The sequence below is a fragment of the Schistocerca piceifrons genome, chromosome 2 (assembly GCF_021461385.2).
Source record: "Schistocerca piceifrons isolate TAMUIC-IGC-003096 chromosome 2, iqSchPice1.1, whole genome shotgun sequence".
Classification (NCBI taxonomy): domain Eukaryota; kingdom Metazoa; phylum Arthropoda; class Insecta; order Orthoptera; family Acrididae; genus Schistocerca; species Schistocerca piceifrons.
In genome coordinates, this window is record NC_060139.1 from 707,233,303 (window position 1) to 707,255,677 (window position 22,375).

The following is a 22,375-nucleotide window of genomic DNA, read 5'->3' on the forward strand; positions in this document are numbered from 1 at the left end:
AGCAGATAAAATTTATACATGACAGTCTGATTAATTTCTCCCACTTTATGTAGGTTCTCAAACCCTTATGTGTATTTAAGTATTTCTGCATGAGACAGTTTCCTATACAGTGCCAGTGTAATGTAATTAATTATAACAGATTCGACAATGTGAATCAGTGTAATAGAAAACCTAAAAAATATTGTTGGCTGTCACTTCTTCTATACCTCCAAAATTCAAGCACTGATCTTTTAGTTTTTATTTATTTATTTATTTTTGGGTTTCACTTTTCTGATGAGCTGCCGCAAGATGTTATAGATATCGCTTGAAATAGCTATGTAATTTCCTGTGCAAGATCCAAAGATGACCCTGAAAAGCTTCGAAAACCGGTTTGTGGAATGAATAAATAACTATTTCAAAAAGGAGCGTGGTTCTAATTTCATGTCTTTACATTATACTATAGATATTTTATTTGTCTATAAAAAGCACCAGGGTAAATAAAGAGAAACTGATAATAATAACGGACAAGCAAGGGGAGCAGATCGCTTACTGTATTTGCTGTAACAGTTCACAGTTCCAAATGTGTTGTTTTTTCGTGACACTTCAGCGCCGTCTACAGTGTCATTGTAACGTAATTAATTAGAACAGAGATTCGACAATGCCAGTAAGTGCAATAGAAAACATTAAAAAAATTTGTTGGCTGTCACTCCTTATCCCGTTACCGAAAAAAAGTAAATAAGGTGGAATTTGAGCTACGATACTTCGGCGAAAAAGCACAATACCATTGCTCTTCACAACTTTAAGCCAACTTCAGTTACTGGTATCAAATTGTTGCGTTTCTATAAAAAGCGTATACAATGTTTCACGGTAGTTCTGAAGGTGATACATCTATAGGAGAGAAGCAATAACATCCTGAAGACGTTAAGCGCTATACGGGCTAAAATGTGCCGTCCCAAACTCATGTGACTTCAGCTGCAGGAGATGTTCCAGACAGAATTCTCGTTCTGCGTATCCAAATGCTCTCTCCATATACATTTATATTCTAAGAACGGGACTGAAGCTGTCACAGTGTAAGTATGCTTGCACCAAAGATGAACGATCAATGTCTGTGAAGTGTGAAGCTTTTTCAGTCGAATGTGGCATCTCTGATGTCTGTAGACATATCAGTGTGACCGTAGCCTTCATTTGTATAAGAGCTGTTTATTTAGTTTGTCGGAAAAGCGGTAAGTACCATAACAGAGCAACGAATTGACGAAGTTTCAAATGAAACTTGGAAAATCTGCTACTGAACCCTACCTTTCTCTGGAGGAAGTGTATAGAGAAGACGGTGTAGCACGTACGCGATTTTCTGGGCGGTTCATGCGTCTTCAAGATAGCCGAGAAGACTTCAAGATGACTCACGCCCGGCACGGCCTTCAACACCAAAAACGGATGAAAATATCGAGCTGATTCGATCTGATCGTCGGTAGAGTATTCAACCAATTGCAGAAACTGTAGGAACTGACAAAGAATGCGTAAAGCAAATTTTACATAACCATTTTAACATGAGAAAAGTGTGTGCGAAACTGGTGCCGAAAATTTTCGCGATCGAACAAAAAGAAGCTCGTGAAAATTTTGTACTGGCACTTCGAATACCATGGAGAATGATCCTAATTTCGTGGAAAGAGTGATGTGACGTGGTTTCTCACTTACGATCCAGAAATTAAGTGCCGGTCCATGAATTGCAAAGGCCTAACTTCATCGAGAGCGAAAAAAGTTTGATTGAGCAAATCAAGATTCAAAGCGATTATAATTGGTTTTTCGATATTCTTGAAATTGTGTATCTTCAGTCGGTGCCTGAAGGTCAAACTATTAAACAAAATTACTATCCCGAGGTTCTTGCTCATCTCCGTGAGAAAATAAGTAAGAAACGACACGAATTGTGGAAGAACATGCTATAGGTTCTGCATCAAAGACAACGCACCGACTCATACCGCATTGTCTGTTAAGAGGTCTCTAGCGAAGTACAGCATCCCTGTAGTAGACCACGCACCTTATTCGCCTGCCCTAGCACCATGTGACTTTTATCTACTCCCCAAGTTCAAATCTGCATTAAGAGGAACAAGACAGCAGTCCGTTGAAGGAGTGAAAGACAAAGATACACGCGTTATGAAGTAGGTCACAGAAGAAGGCTTCCAGCACTGTTTCAATGGGGATTAAGGAGGGTAATATGTTGAGGGTAGCAATAACTAAGTATGTATGTTTTTGAAATGAAATGTTTTACAGTAACAGTATCGTTATTTTATAGCCACACCCCGTATTTCATAACGCACTCCGGGTGATAGCTAGTCTTAAAGTCACATCTTCAAGTAATTCCTATACCAAAATAACGATAGTCCACAAGGTTCTGTTTTGGCCGCACTTTTATTCAACTAGTACACCAACCACATAGTCACCAATGGTTCTGTAAAGTTCAACTACGCCGACGACCTAGTAATAGCAACTCAACGAAACACGTTCGAAGAAGGTGAGAAAACTCTTACTAACGACCTACAAAGCATTGACCAGTACTACAAAAAGTGGAGACATTGTCCAAACCCTAAAGAAAGTACAAGTCAGCTCATTCCATCTGACAAACAGAATGGTAAACAGAGTGTTGAATGTAATGTGCAACAACATAGTCGAAAGCCGAAATATTTGGTTGTGACTCCCGACAGATCCCTGACATTTAGTAAACATCTAGAGCTAACAGCACAAAAGCTAAGTCTAGATACAATATATTAAGGAAATTGGATAGTGGTAGCAGGTGATCCGATGAGAGCACCTTAAGAAATATAATACAAGCGTTTATGTATTCTATCGCTGAAAACTCTTCTCCTGTTTGGAGCAGAAGTAGCTATATCAAGAAAATAGATATCCATCTAAATAACACAATGAGGATCATTACAAGACGTTTTAAATCCACACCAATACCGTGATAGTCAGTAATAGCGAATACTACCCCTCCAAATCTCCGACTACAATGGGCAATAGCACATGAATGAATGAAACTCGAAAGATTCAGAGAAATTCATTAAAACATTCAACAACTTACCACAGACCCGTCTAAAATCTAGTTAACCAGTCTGGGTAAACTGGCCAACTCGACCCTGAAAACTAAGGTCTAAGAGAAGAGTGGAGAAATGAGTGGTAGTCTTTCTATGGTCATGAGAAGATAAGGAAGATAGATCTGACCATCTAACTACCGGGAGCGTACCAACCAAAAAAAAATGTGAAGCTCCCTCTATGTCCCAAGAACGAATTATCGCGACGGTTCGGTGATTACTTATGCAGCAATATCGTGGTATTCCATGGATCCCGTGGTTACTCTACAAGGTCGCATTATTGCCAGGGGTTATCTGACCATTTTGACCGATCAGGACCATCCGATGGTATAATGTTTGTTCCGTAATGGTACAATGTCTGTCTTACAAGATGACAGGTTCTCTGTTCCCACAGCGCGCATCGTCCAGGACTAGTTTTGTGAGCACCAGGATGAATTGTCGCATCTCCCCTGGCCACTACAGTCACCAAGTCTTACTGACCGTTTGTGGTCTACTTAAGAGTAGGGCGCGTGATCGCTATCGAACTCCGTCATCATTACCTGAACTTGCCACTATTTTTCAGCGATAATAGTATGAGAGTCCCTTGAAAACCATACAGAACCTTTATGTATCCATTTCGAGTATATATAAAAGAATTGTACAAAAATATGGAAACATGAAAAACGCTTTACCATTACACGGAAGAGTGCCAGGACAGAAAACATGGAGAAGTCTGTTCACTAGCCCGATAGCTTTTGACCGTTTCACATTATTTTATCATATCCTGAATCGCTTTAATGTATGCACTTATAAAATACAGGGTGTTTATAAATGAATATCAGGGTTTTAACGCTTCATAATATTTATTACATTAAACTTACAGTTCTAAATGATATGTCACATTATTTTATCTTAAACCTGAATCGCTTTAATGTATGGATTTATAAAATACAGGGTGTTCATATATGAATATTGGGGTTTTAAAGCTTTATAATATTTATTAAATTAAACTTACAGTTCTAAATGATACGTCACATTATTTTATCTTATCCTGAATCGCTTTAATGTATGCACTTATAAAATACAGGGTGTTTATAAATGAATATCGGGGTTTTAACACTTTACAATATTTATTATGTTAAACTTACAGTTCTAAATGATATGTCACATTATTTTATCTTATCCTGAATCGCTTTACTTTATACACTTATTAAATACAGCGTGTTTATAAATGAATATCAGGGTTTCAATGCTTTATAATATTTATTATATTAAACTTACAGCTCTAAATGATATGTCACATTATTTTATCTTATCCTGAATCGCTTTAATGTATGCACTTATAAAATACAGGGTGTTTATAAATGAATATCGGCGTTTTAAAACTTTACAATATTTATTACGTTAAACTTACAGTTCTAAATGATATGTCACATTATTTTATCTTATCCTGAATCGCTTTACTGTATACACTTATAAAATACAGCGTGTTTATAAATGAATATCAGGGTTTCAATGCTTTATAATATTTATTATATTAAACTTACAGCTCTAAATGATATGTCACATTATGTTATCTTATCCTGAATCGCTTTAATTAATGCACTTATAAAATACAGGGTGTTTATAAGTGAATATCGGGGTTTTAACGCTTTACAATATTTATTATATTAAACTTACAGTTCTAAATGATATGTCACATTATTTTATCTCATCCTGAATCGCTTTACGTATGCACTTATAAAATACAAGGTGTTTATAAATGAATATCAGGGTTTCAACGCTTTATAATATTTATTATATTAAACTTATAGTTATAAATGATATGTGGAATAAAAGAGCAATTCAACCAGTTTTACCAAGAACCTTATAAATGTTCAATGTGAGCACCATTTGTCACACGGCACACATCAAGTCTATAGCCGAGTTCTTCCCAAACGTTGATAAGCGTGTCTTCAGTGATTGTAGCAACACCTGCTTCAATCCGGTTTCTTAATTGAGGGAGGTCTGCTGGTAGTGGAGGCACGTACACACGATCCTTGATGAAGCCCCAAAGGAAAAAATCGCATAGCGTCAGGTCGGGTGAACGTGGAGGCCATGCAAAGCAAGCCCTGTCACTGGGCCCCTTGCGGTCTATCCAGCCTATCCAGCGCTTATGTACATTGAAGTTCAACCACTGGTGCCAAACACAACTGTTTGAGTTGTTCTTTCATTTGACATATCATTTATAACTGTAAGTTTAATGTAATAAATATTATAAAGAGTTAAAACCCCGATATTCATTTATAAACACCCCATATATTTGTTTAAGCCATGCCTGTTCCATGTGACTCCATGTAAAGCGAGAGAGAAACAGAGTTGAGAGAACATTAATTCAGTTAATTTAAGCACTCCCTGTCTTAATTCAAAGCGTTCTTATTAGCTATTTAAGCCTGGTGATCTAATTCTGCGAAACTTGTCGTTCTTTTCATAAATCTGGGATCGACTGTGACCGAGCGATTGTGACCCAATCGATGTATTCTCAATCGATTGTAGCATATTAAAAAACTCCTTCGTTCGCTATAACACAAATCCTGCATAATAAACGTTCTTTCTGATGTAACATAGCAGATATTTTCGGCCACTTAATAAAATTTATTGAGATTATATGACCCTTTCTATATTCGTCTTTTTCCTTATATTTGACCTGTATCAGCTTTCTGCGTGTGACTCAAGTTTCCACGTTTGGTTTGTCTTTTAGAAGTGAACCTGTAGCGGTTGTTGGTTGCTACAGATGATATTGTGAATACTAATTAATGTTAATCTGAAGAGATGTGGCAAAATAATAACTTGTGCAGACGATTTCTCTGTTTCCCTGCGAGTAATTAGGTCTGTCATTCACCTGTCTCTCGGTTTTTGTCCTGACCATGTCTGGCACCGAACTAAGTCTCTTCTAGCAGGGATTCAGTTGATAGTTAATTAACATAACGGATAAGATGATAGAGGGAAGCTACAGACAAGAGAAAACGCGTATGTCCTAGAAAAATCCACTAAACTCTTCCAATAACATACAATAAACTGGCGAGGTAGCCTGAAGCACGAGTATAACGGTACGTTTTTAAAGCCGGGTGCCTATAGCATCTTGCTTCAGGACAAGAATATAAACTGGAGAACACTCATTCGTATGAAAAGCATTGAATTAAAACGATTCAGCCCCTGAACTACGGGGGAGTGCGAGGACAAAAAAATGGCTCTGAGCACTATGGGACTTAACATCTGAGGTCATCAGTCCCCTACAACTTAGAACTACTTAAACCTAACTAACCTAAGGACATCACGCACATCCATGCCCGAGGCAGGATTCGAACCTGCGACCGTAGCAGTCGCGCGGTTCTGGACTGAAGCGCCTAGAACCACTCGGCCACCGCAGCCGGCAGTGCGGGGACAGAAAATATGGAGAACTATGTTCACTAGCACGAAAGCTGACGGAAGCCCTGGCAGGACACTTCAAACAAGTAGTCCGGTATCACCTTAAATAGCTCTCAGTCTACTGCGTACTGAATGATTAGCAGCATAACTGTGAACGCTACTCGGAGATGAATTTAACATGTACAACCTCGCGAGCAGAACGCCCCATGGGCGCAAATGGTGCACAAAGCATGCTTACCGACGATAAGTTGGCGGCTGGTCCTGAACTCATGACCTTCGGCATAATTCATATTTCTACGACGGCAATTTGATCGTAAGACACGTCGTAATTCTGAGAGACGGCCTGCATGACACCATGTGAATAGCGTTAATAGCCACTACAATAAAAGCAGAAGCCGCAGCTGAAGAGAGCCACTTGTGCTGAAAGGCTTCACACGATATGTCAAAGTAATGTGTTCCTTCATGTGACAACGAAACTCGACAGCAGTCGAGAAATGAAAACTTTGGAGACGCCGTATTGGATTTCGTTGTTTTTGTATTATAAATTGTGTGCTCTGATAGTACGCCATTTCAAGGCAATGGCAAATTAAAGATTTATCGCACACATCATTCTTGGCACAATTTCTTGTACTTAAATGTAACTTAATGACAGACTGGTAGTGAAAGTCTCCAGGATATCGTAATATGAATTACACTGTTCTGAAAGTTTGTGTAGTGGTTACAGACATCGAGTCACGGAGTCAAACGAAGTAGGTTGTTGTCCCAGCGCCCGCAGCTCGTGGTCGCGCGGTAACGTTCTCTCTTCACGCGCCCGGGTTCCCGGGTTCGATTCCCGGCGGGGTCAGGGATTTTCTCTGCCTCGTGACGACTGGGTGTTGTGTGATGTCCTTAAGTTAGGTAGGGTTAAGAAGTTCTTAGGGGACTGATGACCATAGATGTTAAGTCCCATAGTGCTCAGAGCCATTTGAACCTTTTTTTTTTGTCCCAGCTATAGTCTGTTTTTTTTCCATCTTCGTTTTTGTAACATATTCTGGGACTTTCTTCTTAATGTAATAGATGTATATTCTGCAATATTCGATGTTATTTACACACAAGAGCGGTCTCTCTCCGGAGTGACTTTGTTAGACTTTGTGACTTCAGTTTGGTTAAAAACAGAACGATTAAATTGTTGCAAAAGAAATGAGCAGCAGTGACAGTTGTATTCTTACTTGCCACAAATATTTACATATATTTATTAATATTTTGCGATTTCCGAGGTTATGGTTAGGAACTTCAAGAGTAGGTTTACGTTTCTGTGAGTCAAATGAGCAGAAATGACACCTGTATTCTTGTGTGTCTCAAATATGTCGCTGTCTTTTTCCGAGTATGTTGTGATTTCCGAGGGTCCCCTCGTGGCGTACTGAGTCAACTGCTACCGAGGTCCGTGCTCGCGGCAACTTAATACGCCTTTTTGGCGTCACTTCGACGCAACCCAGACACGACACTTGCCGCTCCCGACGCTCTGGGAGCTACAGATGGACGTATGTTCTCAACATGGCGCTGTATTGTTTTTCACTAAGGTGAAGCTGACGCACTGAAGGAGAGAGATATTTCAGTGCATCGATCTCGTGTTTTTGTTGTGGGGCGGCGGGTGGAAAGTAGAAAATAAGAGATGGAGAACATACTGACCATAGTTTCCAGTCTGCAAGTCCACATTCCTCTTGTACCTACTGAAACGAACGTTTCTACTCTCTGTTTACTCAGCAGGATCAGAGACTATGATTATAAACCAAAGTTTTGAGTTGTAACAGATTGTTATATTTGATAAAATTTCACACGCACAACACTGTAATAGTCCTGATAATAATAATAATAATAATAATAATAATGTCTCTATCACAAACAGCAGTTCGGACGCTATCTCTACGGTAAGTTCCAATTAAATGGAATTTCGCCCTGACTTATAATCATCAAAGTTAATTACTCGCCGCAAAAGTGGAAAATAATATCAGCACTTGTCACGTGGTTTTGTTAATATTACGGGCGGCAAACTAACAATTACTTCCACGAAATCTAAGCGATCCAGGACGGTGTACAGTCCTTGCTAGTTCACTTCCTATTTATACCGAAAACATACTTTTGGTTGCAGCCTGGCTGTGACGTCACCCAAGGCAGCGCGTAAGCCGGAGTTTGACTGAGGCGGACCGATTGGTAGCTGGGTGGCTGGGTGCGAAGTGTGTGTCACTGTCTCTCAGGCCGTATTTATATATGGGCGCAGCGGACGGACGAAAGGAACATCTGCCTTCATCCGCTCTATGCCCGGTAGCGGCATCTAAATCGCCGCTTTCTCGCACACATACTATTTAATAACTCTGTCATGACTCAAATTACAATCTTCGTAATTTTTATACGAAAGGAGTTAAGTTGGCTTTAATTACAGAAAAAGTTTTAGCTCGACTACATTCAAACTTTGCTGGCTAGAATGTTTAGAACGGAACCGACAGTAGAACATCACCTCTGAACCATAACTTTAAGAGACCTTATATTGACTGTTATTTACAACAAGATCTTGAAGCTTGTTATAGCTTTATTATTTAATGGGTTTTATCAAGTGCTGTAATAAGAGCTTTCTTTCATTAATACACTCCTGGAAATTGAAATAAGAACACCGTGAATTCATTGTCCCAGGAAGGGGAAACTTTATTGACACATTCCTGGCGTCAGATACATCACATGATCACACTGACAGAACCACAGGCACATAGACACAGGCAACAGAGCATGCACAATGTCGGCACTAGTACAGTGTATATCCACCTTTCGCAGCAATGCAGGCTGCTGTTCTCCCATGGAGACGATCGTAGAGATGCTGGATGTAGTCCTGTGGAACGGCTTGCCATGCCATTTCCACCTGGCGCCTCAGTTGGACCAGCGTTCGTGCTGGACGTGCAGACCGCGTGAGACGACGCTTCAACCAGTCCCAAACATGCTCAATGGGGGACAGATCCGGAGATCTTGCTGGCCAGGGTAGTTGACTTACACCTTCTAGAGCACGTTGGGTGGCACGGGATACATGCGGACGTGCATTGTCCTGTTGGAACAGCAAGTTCCCTTGCCGGTCTAGGAATGGTAGAACGATGGGTTCGATGACGGTTTGGATGTACCGTGCACTATTCAGTGTCCCCTCGACGATCACCAGTGGTGTACGGCCAGTGTAGGAGATCGCTCCCCACACCATGATGCCGGGTGTTGGCCCTGTGTGCCTCGGTCGTATGCAGTCCTGATTGTGGCGCTCACCTGCACGGCGCCAAACACGCATACGACCATCATTGGCACCAAGGCAGAAGCGACTCTCATCGCTGAAGACGACACGTCTCCATTCGTCCCTCCATTCATGCCTGTCGCGACACCACTGGAGGCGGGCTGCACGACGTTGGGGCGTGAGCGGAAGACGGCCTAACGGTGTGCGGGACCGTAGCCCAGCTTCATGGAGACGGTTGCGAATGGTCCTCGCGGATACCCCAGGAGCAACAGTGTCCCTAATTTGCTGGGAAGTGGCGGTGCGGTCCCCTACGGCACTGCGTAGGATCCTACGGTCTTGGCGTGCATCCGTGCGTCGCTGCGGTCCGGTCCCAGGTCGACGGGCACGTGCACCTTCCGCCGACCACTGGCGACAACTTCGATGTACTGTGGAGACCTCACGCCCCACGTGTTGAGCAATTCGGCGGTACGTCCACCCGGCCTCCCGCATGCCCACTATACGCCCTCGCTCAAAGTCCGTCAACTGCACCTACGGTTCACTTCCACGCTGTCGCGGCATGCTACCAGTGTTAAAGACTGCGATGGAGCTCCGTATGCCACGGCAAACTGGCTGACACTGACGGCGGCGGTGCACAAATGCTGCGCAGCTAGCGCCATTCGACGGCCAACACCGCGGTTCCTGGTGTGTCCGCTGTGCCGTGCGTGTGATCATTGCTTGTACAGCCCTCTCGCAGTGTCCGGAGCAAGCATGGTGGGTCTGACACACCGGTGTCAATGTGTTCTTTTTTCCATTTCCAGGAGTGTATAAATGATACTTAATCTATTACAAATAAGGACGTTTTTGTTCCAAATTTTGTTTTCAGTAAATTACTCGAAAACTATTAGAGGTAGCTTAATGAGGCCACATAGTTAAGGTTTTTGTACGAAAATGACGTTTTATACCCATTTTCATCTTTTTAAGTCTAATATTTAGCGCCTTCAGTTTTTCTTAAAAACACCGATTTTGTCCCAATTATTGCTCCAATCAAGTTGAGACTTGTGACAGTTGATTTTGATATACATTTGCCATTCTGAACAATTTTTGGCTTTCTAGCTTTATTATTTAGCGCCACTTGTTTTTAATTTTAAACGACATATTTAGGGAAATATATTCATCTGATCACTCTGAGATTTAACAGTTTAAACATTAATATACTGAAGCATATGTTGACAAAGTTTGGAAAAGTTACTTTAATTTTTAATTTCATTCTTAGATTTGGGGCAATAGTTTATATGCTATGCACAGGCGCATTATGGTGACGTGGCGGTGGCAGTGAACTGCGGTAAGCCCCGGCACACTCGCTCGCCTCTGTATCTCTCTTACGGTACACCTCTTGTTTCGTCACAAACAGAACAATACTAAACAATCATTATTCGAAGTTTCTGTTAGTTATTTATATATATAAAAAAACATCTCAATAAAGTTACGAGGCTTTGTGAGCGCATCTCTGGACAACTAAAGACTAGAAGATAAGTATACAGGGTGAGTAACTAACTATTACCACCTAGAATAACTCCAAAAGTATGATAGGAGCTGAAACGTTTGTGGGACAAAAGTTACATGGGAGAACGGGGTCCATAATACAACGTCGGTTTTTTGTTGCTAGGAGAGGTCTCGTCGGGCATATGAAGGTCAACTTTTTTTTTTTTTTTTTTTTTAAATGGGATGCTATATTTTGATACTTATTTTCTTATACGGCTATCGAGACGAATCCAATGGCGTGTAACAGTAAGGTCTTTGAAGATCAACGGTCACAAAGGTTTATAAAGACGTTCCACCTACACCTGAAGATACGGGAGAGAGAACTGTCAGAGCATGTGCTTCGATAAGTGCCGATGTGATAAGGAATACCACTCAATCCATGATAAGAATATTGCAGCACTGTATGGATACCAATGCTCATCACTTCGAACACCTTCTGTAGATGGACGTTCATGCCACCTTCTTGACCTTCGTTGACCTTCAAAGACTTTACGTTACACATCACTGGATTCGTCTCGACAGCCGCTATCAGAAAATAAATACCAAACTATAGCACCCCATTTAAAAAAACAAAGTTGATCTTCATATCTCTGACGTGACCCCACCTAGCAACAGAAAACCATCATATTATGGCCCCCATTGCCCCATGCAACTTTTGTCCCACAAACTTTTCACCTCCTATTCTTGGTGGCAATAGTTAGTGACCCACCAGTATACATAGGAGTTATGGATTTGGAAATATGTATAATTAGTGTGGATTCGAATTAATGCCATTTTAAGTGAACTTTAGGTTAGATCTGGGTACGAGGTGCGCAATACACACCACACGCCCTGACAAGCCAATGACATGTGATGTCGCGACATTCGCCATTCGACCTTCTTTGGACGGCTTGTAGACTGTGTGTGTACATTTTCTGAGTGATGCTGAGTTTTTACGCAGTGGGCTGGCAGGGTTCATTAAGCAATCTATAAGAATGACAGCACGAATCTGGACGCTCGAGGAGGAACAACTGAAATTTTGTAGAAATACGTGTATGAGTATTGTGTATGTATGTATGTGGCTATGCATGAGTGGCTCTCAGTTAAACGCTCTGAGACGGAGCGGTCCCATAAGATATATAAGAGGCAATGAAATAGTTTATGTCCGAGGACGTTGCTGCAGCGTATATGCAACGTAGCGCGCACCGATGCGGGTATATAAACACGGACATGTAGGCATTAGCCATTCATGTCTTTGCGACGTGGGTGCAATAAATGTGGAAACATGAACTATGACGACGTTGTTATTAAATGTGTCCAAACAGGACCAACGCGCTGTTATCCTTTCCTTAGCTGCCGAAGAACAAACACCGGTAGAAATCAGAGAATGAAGAATGTGTATGGGACAGCATGTTTGTCAGAAAGCACCGTTGTGGAACAGTGCGTCAAGAGGTGCTGCTGCTTCATGATAACGCACGTCCCCATATCGTAAATGACGTGACGCAGAAGTTATACCAACTCAAGTGGTGGGGGACTGATGACCTTAGCTGTTTAGTCCCCCTTAAACATCCCAATAACCACCACCAACTCAAGTGGGGGACACTCGAAACTCCGTCCTTTAGCGCTGATCTCTCCCCACGCGATTACACGCCTTCAGCCCCTTAAAAAAGGCCTTGAAGGGTCGACGATTCCTGTCGAATTAGGACGCGCAGCAGGCAGTTATTGCCTTCGTCACGCAGCAGGACACATTGTTCTACCAATCTGGTATGTTCAACCTGGGACGATTGCCATGGCGAGTTTGCCTCGTTGGCAAAGAGATTCTGGACTGTACGGCCTTCGAACGGAAACTCTTTGATCGCCACTTGTAGTAAAATACATCTTTTAATAACGTATTAAATTTTCAGTAATGTATTATACAATTTAAACAACCAGGAAACATTTCAGATATGTACCACATGTTTTTAAATAATTACAATCAAAATTTTTATAGCTGTGAATATAAAGTGACGTTTTTCAAAAACGTAGCAACTAGTCTTGGACTGCACCTTGAACTGCGGGTTAGTTCCGTCTAGGAATGGTCTTAGGGCGTGGCTCCTGCGGTAGTACATCTCTTAGGAGCTTCTGGAAGGCTCAACAAACGGTGCGTAAGGCAGTGGTACCAACAGTCATTTGTTTCTGGCACTGAAAATTCTATCTACCGGGTGGTTATAATTTAACTTCTCCTATTTCACACGTTATAACACGGGAACTAATTACCGTACGAGTACAAAACCTGGTAGCATTAGGGTCAAGGAGAGAAGAGAAATAATGCAGAATCAGTTCAACTGAACACTTTTAATGTGCTGCTACGGTACATAATACCGTTAGATACCAGTACCATTACTGCTACAAAAGGGCTCAGTATGGTGCCCATTAGTGTCCAGATGAGTATCAAAACCCAGGATTCCATTCTGCACAACAGAACGTAGCATGTCCGTAGTTATGCTGGCTATCTCTCTTGATATGTTGTGCTGCAGATCAGCACATGTGTGAATGTTCCCCTGGTAAAACCTGTCCTTCAGGTAGCCCCTCAGCCAGAAATCACAAGGAGTGAGATCAGGTTATCGCGTCGGCCAAGCATTTGGAAACGATTAGTTGATAATTCGATCGTTTCCAAATGTGTTTCAGAGAAGCAGGTGAACTCCACGACCGATGTGTGGTGGGGCCCCATCTTACATGAAAACTGTTGAGTTCAATGCACCCTAGGGACTGATGACCTTAGCAGTTAAGTCCCATAAGATTTCACACACATTTGAACACTTTTTTTCAATTCACCTCTCACCTGTGGGGCGGGTATGATATGCTGGCGAAGCATATTGCAATAGCGCTGGCCAGTGATACGGGACGTCTTTGGTCCTTGAGCGCCAACCTGTTAAAAAAAGAATGGGCCAATGATAAACGTAGCCGCGAAGCCACACCAGGCGGTGACACGCTCACCATACACAGGAACTTGATGCGCAGTGACTGGAGATGAAGATCCCCACACTCGGCAATTCTGTGTGCTCACCTCACCCGTCTGAGTAAAATGAGCTTCGTCTGTCCATAGGATGGTCCAGGACCAGCCCTCGTCAACTTGAATCCCTGCGAGAAAGTGGAGAGCGAAGTCAACACGTCGTTGTGCGTCCTGTGGTGCAAGGTGCTGTACGATATGCATCTTGTACGGATACTATTTGAGAATGCCAAAATTAGATTTTCACTCTGCAGCGGAGTGTGCGCTGATATGAAACTTCCTGGCAGATTAAAACTGTGTGCCGGACAGAGACTCGAACTCGGGACCTTGGCCTTTCGCGGGCAAGTGCTCTAACATCTGAGCTACCCAAGCAGAGCTACCCAAGCACGACTCACGCCCCGTAAAGTTTGGAAGGTAGGAGACAAGATACTGGCAGAAGTAAAGCTGTGAGGAAGGGGCGAGAGTCGTGCTTGGGTAGCTCAGATGGACGCCGTCACGGTAGCTCAGCGTGTTCGGTCAGAGGGTTTCGCTACCCTCTGTAATAAAAAAACTGAGTGAACGGATCAACGAACAACCTGAACGGGTGTCATTGGACGTCCGCCACGAACAATTGCAACGAACAATATAGAACAAAATGAGATTAAAAAAAAAGAAAAAAGAAGATCGTAGAGCACTTGCCCGCGAAAGGCAAAGGTCACGAGTTCGAGTCTCGGTCCGGCACACAGTTTTAACCTACCAGGAAGTTTCTTATTTGTGAATGGTTCGAAGCACCTTCCGTGTAGTGGACCGCAGGATGTTCAACTGTCGTGATTACAACACGCGCACTGCCTGACAATCGGGAGTTGGGCGCAGCTTTGTGTACCATAGCAACAGCGATTTCATCAGCCACCTGTCGTGCAACCGGTCGTCGGCCTCTTCCCGGAGTGACGCCCAGTTCTCCAGTCGATTCGAATTTTTTCATCATGCTCCACACAGCAGCTGGAGGAAGAGGACCTTTTAGCCGGCGATATTCTCGAAGTGCAGCTGCAGCATTACTGTTGTTTTGATAACGGATTTTCACCAATAATGCTCTGCTCCATTTGTCCAAGCTGATGTTGACACGTCAACAAGTGCACTGCGACTGGTCACGTGTGTGGGACTATGAATCAAGATGACTGATCACGGCACCTGGTGGCCATATTTGGGACTGGACGGTGGCACTGTGAAGCATGGATGTCATGCACCCAATACATTAATGCTACCAAGTTTGGAACTCGTACGGGAATTAGTTTCCATTTTATAATGTGTTATATGGGGAAAGCAGATTGCGTAGGTCCTACCTGCTTTGTGCGGTTGCGCTGAAACGCTAACCATTAGCGTATTTTGAGGGACCGACCTCTGGGCGCAGGCGAGTCCGCAGGGCTCGGCGTCGTCCTCGCAGGGCGGGCGAGCCTTCTTCAGCGCCTCCGGGTCGTAAAGGTCGAACTCGCGGCGCGTCTCGGGCCGCTGCTGCTCGGCGCGGAACTTGTTGATCTCCTCGCTCAGCCTGCGCCGCTCCTGCCACATCCACCAAGGCATTACAACCATCGATCACTTACTGTCTCGCAGTGCTTTTTCGTTTGGTTTTATGGAGCACGGTGTATTTAACTCCTTTAACATGCGCAGTGCATAGTGATACAGATTTTCGTACTGTACCACTGAAGAATTGCCACCTACACGATGAACAGTACAGTAATACATTTAGTATACTGTATGTTGAATCCGGCCGGTGTGGCAAAGCGGTTATAGGCGCTACAGTCTGGAACCGGGCGACCGCTACGGTCGCAGGTTCGAATCCTGCCTCGGGCATGGGTGTGTGTAATGTCCTTAGGTTAATTAGGTTTAATTAGTTCTAAGTTCTAGGGGACTGATGACCTCAGAAATTAAGTCCCATAGTGCTCAGAGCCATTTTTTTGTATGTTGATGTTAAAGATTTTTCATAGAAATAATTGTTTAAATCTACAAAGTGTACCGGTGTTTCTTGTTTTGTTTTCCTCTGTTGTACGGATGTCGCGAAGATGATCTGAGCTCTGACACCTGCAGGAAGAAGCCCGAGACTGCGCAAAAACCCCTCCGGCGGTCATTAATATAATAAAATAAAATGATCATTAAAAGTTGAGCTGGACGTTGTCAACACTGTACTCATTTCTTGTTCTGGTTCAAAAGGTTCAAATGGGTCTGAGCCCTATGGGACTTAACATCTGAGGTCATTAGTCCCCTAGAACTTGGAACTGCTTGGACCTAACTAACCTAAGGACATCACACGCATCCATGCCCGAAGCAGGATTCTAACCTGCGACTGTAGCGGTCGCGCGGTTCCAGACTGAAGCGCCTAGAACCGCTCGGCTACTACGGTCGGCTCTTGTTCTGGCCGCGACATGTATTGTATTACCTGAAGCCTTAATACGAGGCACTGGACTGTATTCTTTGGTGTTTAATAATCCAAGTGGAAGTGGTTTTGAACATAAAAAGTAGTAACGGAATTTTGCATATTTCCTGAAATATTCATAAGAAGTTTATTCTCAGTTGCATCTTGATGAAGGTTTAAACCACTTTCTTTCATGTACTGAAAAAAGTACTAGGTCTACAACTTTGCTTCCGCCGTTTTTTCTGGAAGCTCGGGACTTTATTGTGAAAAACGCACAACAAAATTATGATTCGTAGTATTGTCCATCGCTGGCCACTACATTCTCCCATCTTTCAGATAGCTTACGAATCCCGTGGCGGAAGAACTGGGCATCTTTTGTGGAGATCCATGAATCTATTCAATTTCGCACATGTTCGTATGATCGGAAGTGCTGGTCAGCCAGACTGTATGCCACTGATCGAAAAAGGTGGTAGTCAGACAGAGCAACGTATGGAGAATACGGCGGGAGGGGCAGGACTTCTAATTTCAACGTTTTCACGTATATTTTGACGGGTTTTGCGACATAGGGTCGAGCACTGACCTGCTGCAAAATTACCTTTACGTGTCTATCGCTGTATTGTGGCAGTTTGTGTTTCACTGCTGGGCTCGAACGCATCAATTGTTTTCGATAATGATGTCCTGTGACTGTCTTCGTCTGTTTCAGTAGCTACAAAAACGTTCTGTCTTCCACCGCGAAGCCGGTCTTCGATATCAAAATCACCGTTCTTAAGGCGTTGAAAACATTCTCTGCACGTTCTTCCACTAACAGTTCCCTCGCAATTGGTCTTACTCTGCATTTTAAGAGCCATAGCCGCAGATTTCTTCATGTTAAAGCAGAAAACTAAAACTTCCCGCAAATGGCGAGAAATGGGTACGTAAGCTGACGTACTTAATCGAGAATAACCTTATGATGAAATCACAAATCGACTAATATTTTTATGGCATTATGTTTACAAATGCCTAAGCTTATTGTATTACACATATGACCAACCACCCGAACCCCACTTGCCGCCAATGACGTCTATTGCAAAAAGGCGGAAGCGAAGTTGTAGACCTAATATTTAAATGATAAACCGTACAAAAATTAAGAAGTGTTATATTTGCGATTGAAGTAGTTTGCCGAGATATATTTCCATAACAGTAATCAATGTTTAAAAAAAACAGTGTGTGCTATTAACTGAATGTGAATGAAAGCTATTAAGCTCCAGTTCACCGAAAATAATAACAAAATACATTAAAGTGCAAATAAAAAATTTCGTATTTGAGTGTTAGGGTAGAAACCAGACCTTCAGCATATTCAACGGAATGTAATAAGTATTATTGTTGATTATCTAGGTCACAAGGACAATCGACAACAAATTTTCATGATTCAGACAGATTTTTAACCAGTGGCATTAACATCTATCGTCGTTTTCCATCTCAAGGGAGACAAACCTGTAGACTCCTAATTTTTTTAAGGAAGTAGTAGCATACACGCAGTCCACCTACGATGCTGAATGGTCAGCGCAGATGACTGCTACGCGGGTGATCCGGCTTCGATTTCCGGTACTGCCAGGGATTTTTTCCTTGGTGGGAGGACTGGAACGAGGACGAGGAGCACTGAGCCTCTTTATGCCAACGGGGGAACTACTCGACTGATCAGTAACGGCTCTAAGAACGAGAAACCCGTCAACGACCGAGAGAGTGGTGTGCTTACCACCAGCCCCTGCTGCACCTGATGACCCCGACGACCTAAGTGGCAGAGGATGAGGCGGCGGGCCCAGTTGGCCTATCTAGGACCGCAAAGTAGAACTCTACTTGCTTTACTAGAGTACATATAGCAGTACACGGCCAAAATAGAGTTCAGATACATACATTAGTCGCAACGACATCATTTGCGCTACATATAAACAACCACTACAGCGCAAGGCACTCAATATTAGGCAAATGAAAGACTATTTTACCTCCGGAGTATTTTATCCAACATCATACCACCGTCATTAAGTCATACGCTTGAACTGCATATTCTAGTAAATATAACACGTGTACTTTTCTCTTGCTTTCGCCATTTCGCCGTACCAACATAGCAAGGTAATGTTGGTTAATGCTACGAGGTCAGTTATTTTATAGGATGTGCTACGTTTATGAAGCTAAAACACTGGAAGAAAACTCGGCAAATGAATGTAAAATTTGTATCTTTGGGCAGGCACAACTCAGAAAGATGTTGTCATCAGAAAAAAAACCAATTGCATTTTACGGGTTGGATCATGGAATGTCAGATCCCTTAACGGGCACGTAGGATAGAGACTTTGAAAACATAAGTGAATAGGCTGAAGATAAATACAGTGGGAAACAGCTAAATGCAGTGGTAGACTGAAAACTATATCTGGTCAGGTGAGTACAGAGTTTTCAACACAAAATCGAGTATGGGTTACGTCAGTTTAATAATGAATTAGGAAACGTGAATGTTGGTAAAATACTGTGAATAACATGGTACACGCATTATCGTAGCCAAGACAGACACGAAGCCACCACTAACCACAATAATACAAGCCTGTATGGCAACTAGCAGCAGGCCGCTGTGACCGAGCGGTTATAGGCCCTTCAGTCCGGAGGCGCGCGGCTGCTACAGTCGCAAATTCGAATCCTGCCTCGTGCATGGATGTGTGTGATGTTAGTTAGGTTAAGGTAGTTCTAAGTCTAGGGGATTGATGACCTCAGATGTTAAGTCCCATAGTGCTCAGAGCCATTTGAACCATTTGAATTTTGGCAACTAGCACTGTAGATGATGAAGAGATCGAAAGAGTGTATCATTACGTAAAATAATTTATTCAGATAGTTAAGACACAGAAAAATTTCATTGTGATGTGGAGTACTGGAAGTCGGTAGAAGGAAAAGCAAGAGAAGGAAAACTGCCAGGGGAATGTGGACTGGGGGAAACGGGTGAACGAGAATACAGCAGAAGACGAATGGGTGGCTTGCTGAGATGAAATAATGAAGACAACAGGGGATCAAATAGGCAAAAGGACAAGGCCTAGTAGAAATTCTTGGATATCACAGAAGATATTGAATTTAACTGATGGAAGGAGAAAGATGGAAGGAATACACACATGAAGGTCTGTACAAAAAATAGAAACATGAATACTGTACTATTGAAAGTAAGAGTAAATAGAAGTAGACGAACTGCAAAACTTAATACCTCGAGAAGAATTTAAGTCGAACAACACCAGTGGAGTAGACGAAATTCCATTATAATGATTGCGAAAAATATTCCATCTTATATACAAGATATGTGAGATAGGCGAAATATGCTCAAACTTCAAAAAGAATGTAATACTCGCAATTCAAAAGAAAGAAGATGCTGAAAAGTGTGACTATTAACCATCTCTCTGATTAATAAGTCTTGGTTGCAAAATGCTGGCAAGAATTCTTTACCAAAAACTGATAAGACTGTACAGGCCGATCTCGGAGAAGACCGGTTGGTTTTCCGGAGAAATGTGGGGACACGCGAGAGAATCCTGACCCTACAGCTTATCTTAGAAAATAGACTGAAAAAAGGCAGTCATATGCATTTGCAGGTTTAGAGAAAGTTTTTGACAAAGTTGACTGGAATACTCTCTTTGAAATTCTGAAGATAGCAAGAGTAAAATACAGGAAGCGGAAGGCAATTTATGACTTGTATAGAAACAGGACAGCAGTTATAAGAGTCGAAGCTCATGAGAGCGAAGCAGTGGTTGAGAAGGGAATGAGACAGGGTTGCAGATTCTCCCCGACGTCATTCAATCTGTACACTGAGCAAGTAGTAAAGGAATTAAAGCAATAGGAATTAAATTTCGGCGAGAAGAAATAAACACTTTGCAGTTTGCCGATGCTACTGTAATTCTGTCAGAGATAGCAAAGGACATGGAATGGACAGTGTCTTGAAATGAGAATATACGACGAACATCAACAAAAGCAAGACAAGGATAATGAAATGTAGTCGAATTAAATCAGGTGATGCTGAGAGAATTAGTTTAGGAAACGAGACATTAGAAGTAGTCGATGAGTTTAGCTAACTGGGCAACAAAATAACTTACGAGACCGCATAGGGAAGATATAAAATGCAGACAGGCAACAGCAAGAAAAGCGTTTACGAAAGAGAGAAATTTGTTAACATCTGTACATACATTATGTGATCAAAAGTATCCGGATATTCCCAAAAACATATGTTTTTCATATTAGTTACATTGTGCTTCCACCTGCTGCAAGGTACTCCATATCAGCTACCTCATTAGTCATTAAACATCGTGAGAGAGCAGAATGGGGCTCTCTGCGAAACTCACGGACTTCGAACGTGGTCAGGTGATAGGGTGTTACTTGTGTCATACGTCTGTACGCGACATTTCTACACTCCTAAACATACCTAGGTCCACTGTTTCCGATGTGATAGTGAAGTGGAAACGTGAAGGGACACGTACAGCACAAAAGCGTACAGGCCGACCTCGTCTGTTGACTGACAAGACCGCCGATAGTTGAAGAGGGTCGTAATGTGTAATAGGCAGACATCTATCCAGACCATCACACAGGAATTCCAAACTGCATCAGGATCCACTGCAAGTTCTATGACAGTTAGGCGGGAGGTGAGAAAACTTGGATTTCATGGTCGAGCGGCTGCTCATAAGCCACACATCACGCCGGTAAATGCCAAACGACGCCTCACTTGGTGTAAGGAGCGTAAACATTGGACGATTGAACAGTGGAAAAACGTGTGGAGTGATGAATCACGGTACACAATGTGGCGATCCGATGGCAGGGTGTGGGTATGGTGAATGACCGGTAAACGTCACCTGCCAGCGTGTGTAGTGCCAACAGTAAAATTCGGAGGCTGTTGTGCTATGGTGTGGTCGTGTTTTTCATGGTGGGGGCTTGCACCCCTTGTTTTGCATGGCACTATCAAAGCACAGGCCTACATTGATGTTTTAAGCATCTCCTTCCTTCCAACTGTTGAAGAACATCTCGGGGAAGGCGATTGCATCTTTCAACACGATCGAGCAGTTGTTCATAATGCACGGCCTGTGACAGAGTGGTTACACGACAATAACATCCCTGTAATAGACTGGCCGGCATAGAGTCCAGACCTGAATTCTACAGAACACCTTTGGGATGTTTTGGAACGCCGACTTCGTGCCAGGCCTCACCAACCGACATCTATACCTCTCCTCCGTCCAGCACTCGTGAGCAGTGGGCTGCCATTCCCCAAGAAACCTATGCGATTGCAGTCTTTCTCAGCGTATTCCACTGAAGAATTCTTCTCGGGTTATCAGCCGAGTGGTGGCGTCGTCTTGTCGCGGCGTTTCAATGAGTTTCGTACCCATCATCTCCTGGCGAAGTGTCAGGATGCTGTGCTCTGCCACAGACAAAGATATTCAGACAGGCAACCTCCTCCGTGAGGGCCTGTTGACGCGGAGAGTGTGGGACGGTGGCGCGGTAGTGGTTTGGGCCAGGGGGGGGGGGGGGGGGGGTTTCAGCAGTTCTGGCAGATGACGCAAATGGCGCTGGGGTGCGAAACTGCCCGGGCAGCGGGCAGCAGTTAACTGCACACACGAGGCCGTGGCAGTGGAAATCTCCACTACCACTTCCCCTCAAATGCCGGCACAGGGTAACATCCAGGTGTTCTGAGACATTTAGCCGCTGCGGAAGGTAATGTTATCGCTGCCGAGTATTTTCTGGAAGTGTTTTTGGGAATCTGTTATGCGTCATGTCAGGAAGAAATTGTGCGTATAAGGAAGGGGTGCGGATCCAACCGGAAAGAC

General features: G+C 43.0%; 1 protein-coding gene across 1 annotated transcript in view; it reads right to left on the reverse strand.

Moving 5' to 3' along the window:
- The window catches only part of LOC124775768 (RIB43A-like with coiled-coils protein 2), a 137,327-nt gene that overhangs the window by 68,317 nt on the left and 46,635 nt on the right, over positions 1–22,375 (reverse strand). The window contains exon 3 of the mRNA XM_047250600.1: positions 15,555–15,715. Coding sequence (XP_047106556.1) covers positions 15,555–15,715 — 161 coding nt within the window. The remainder of the gene's footprint in view (positions 1–15,554; positions 15,716–22,375) is intronic.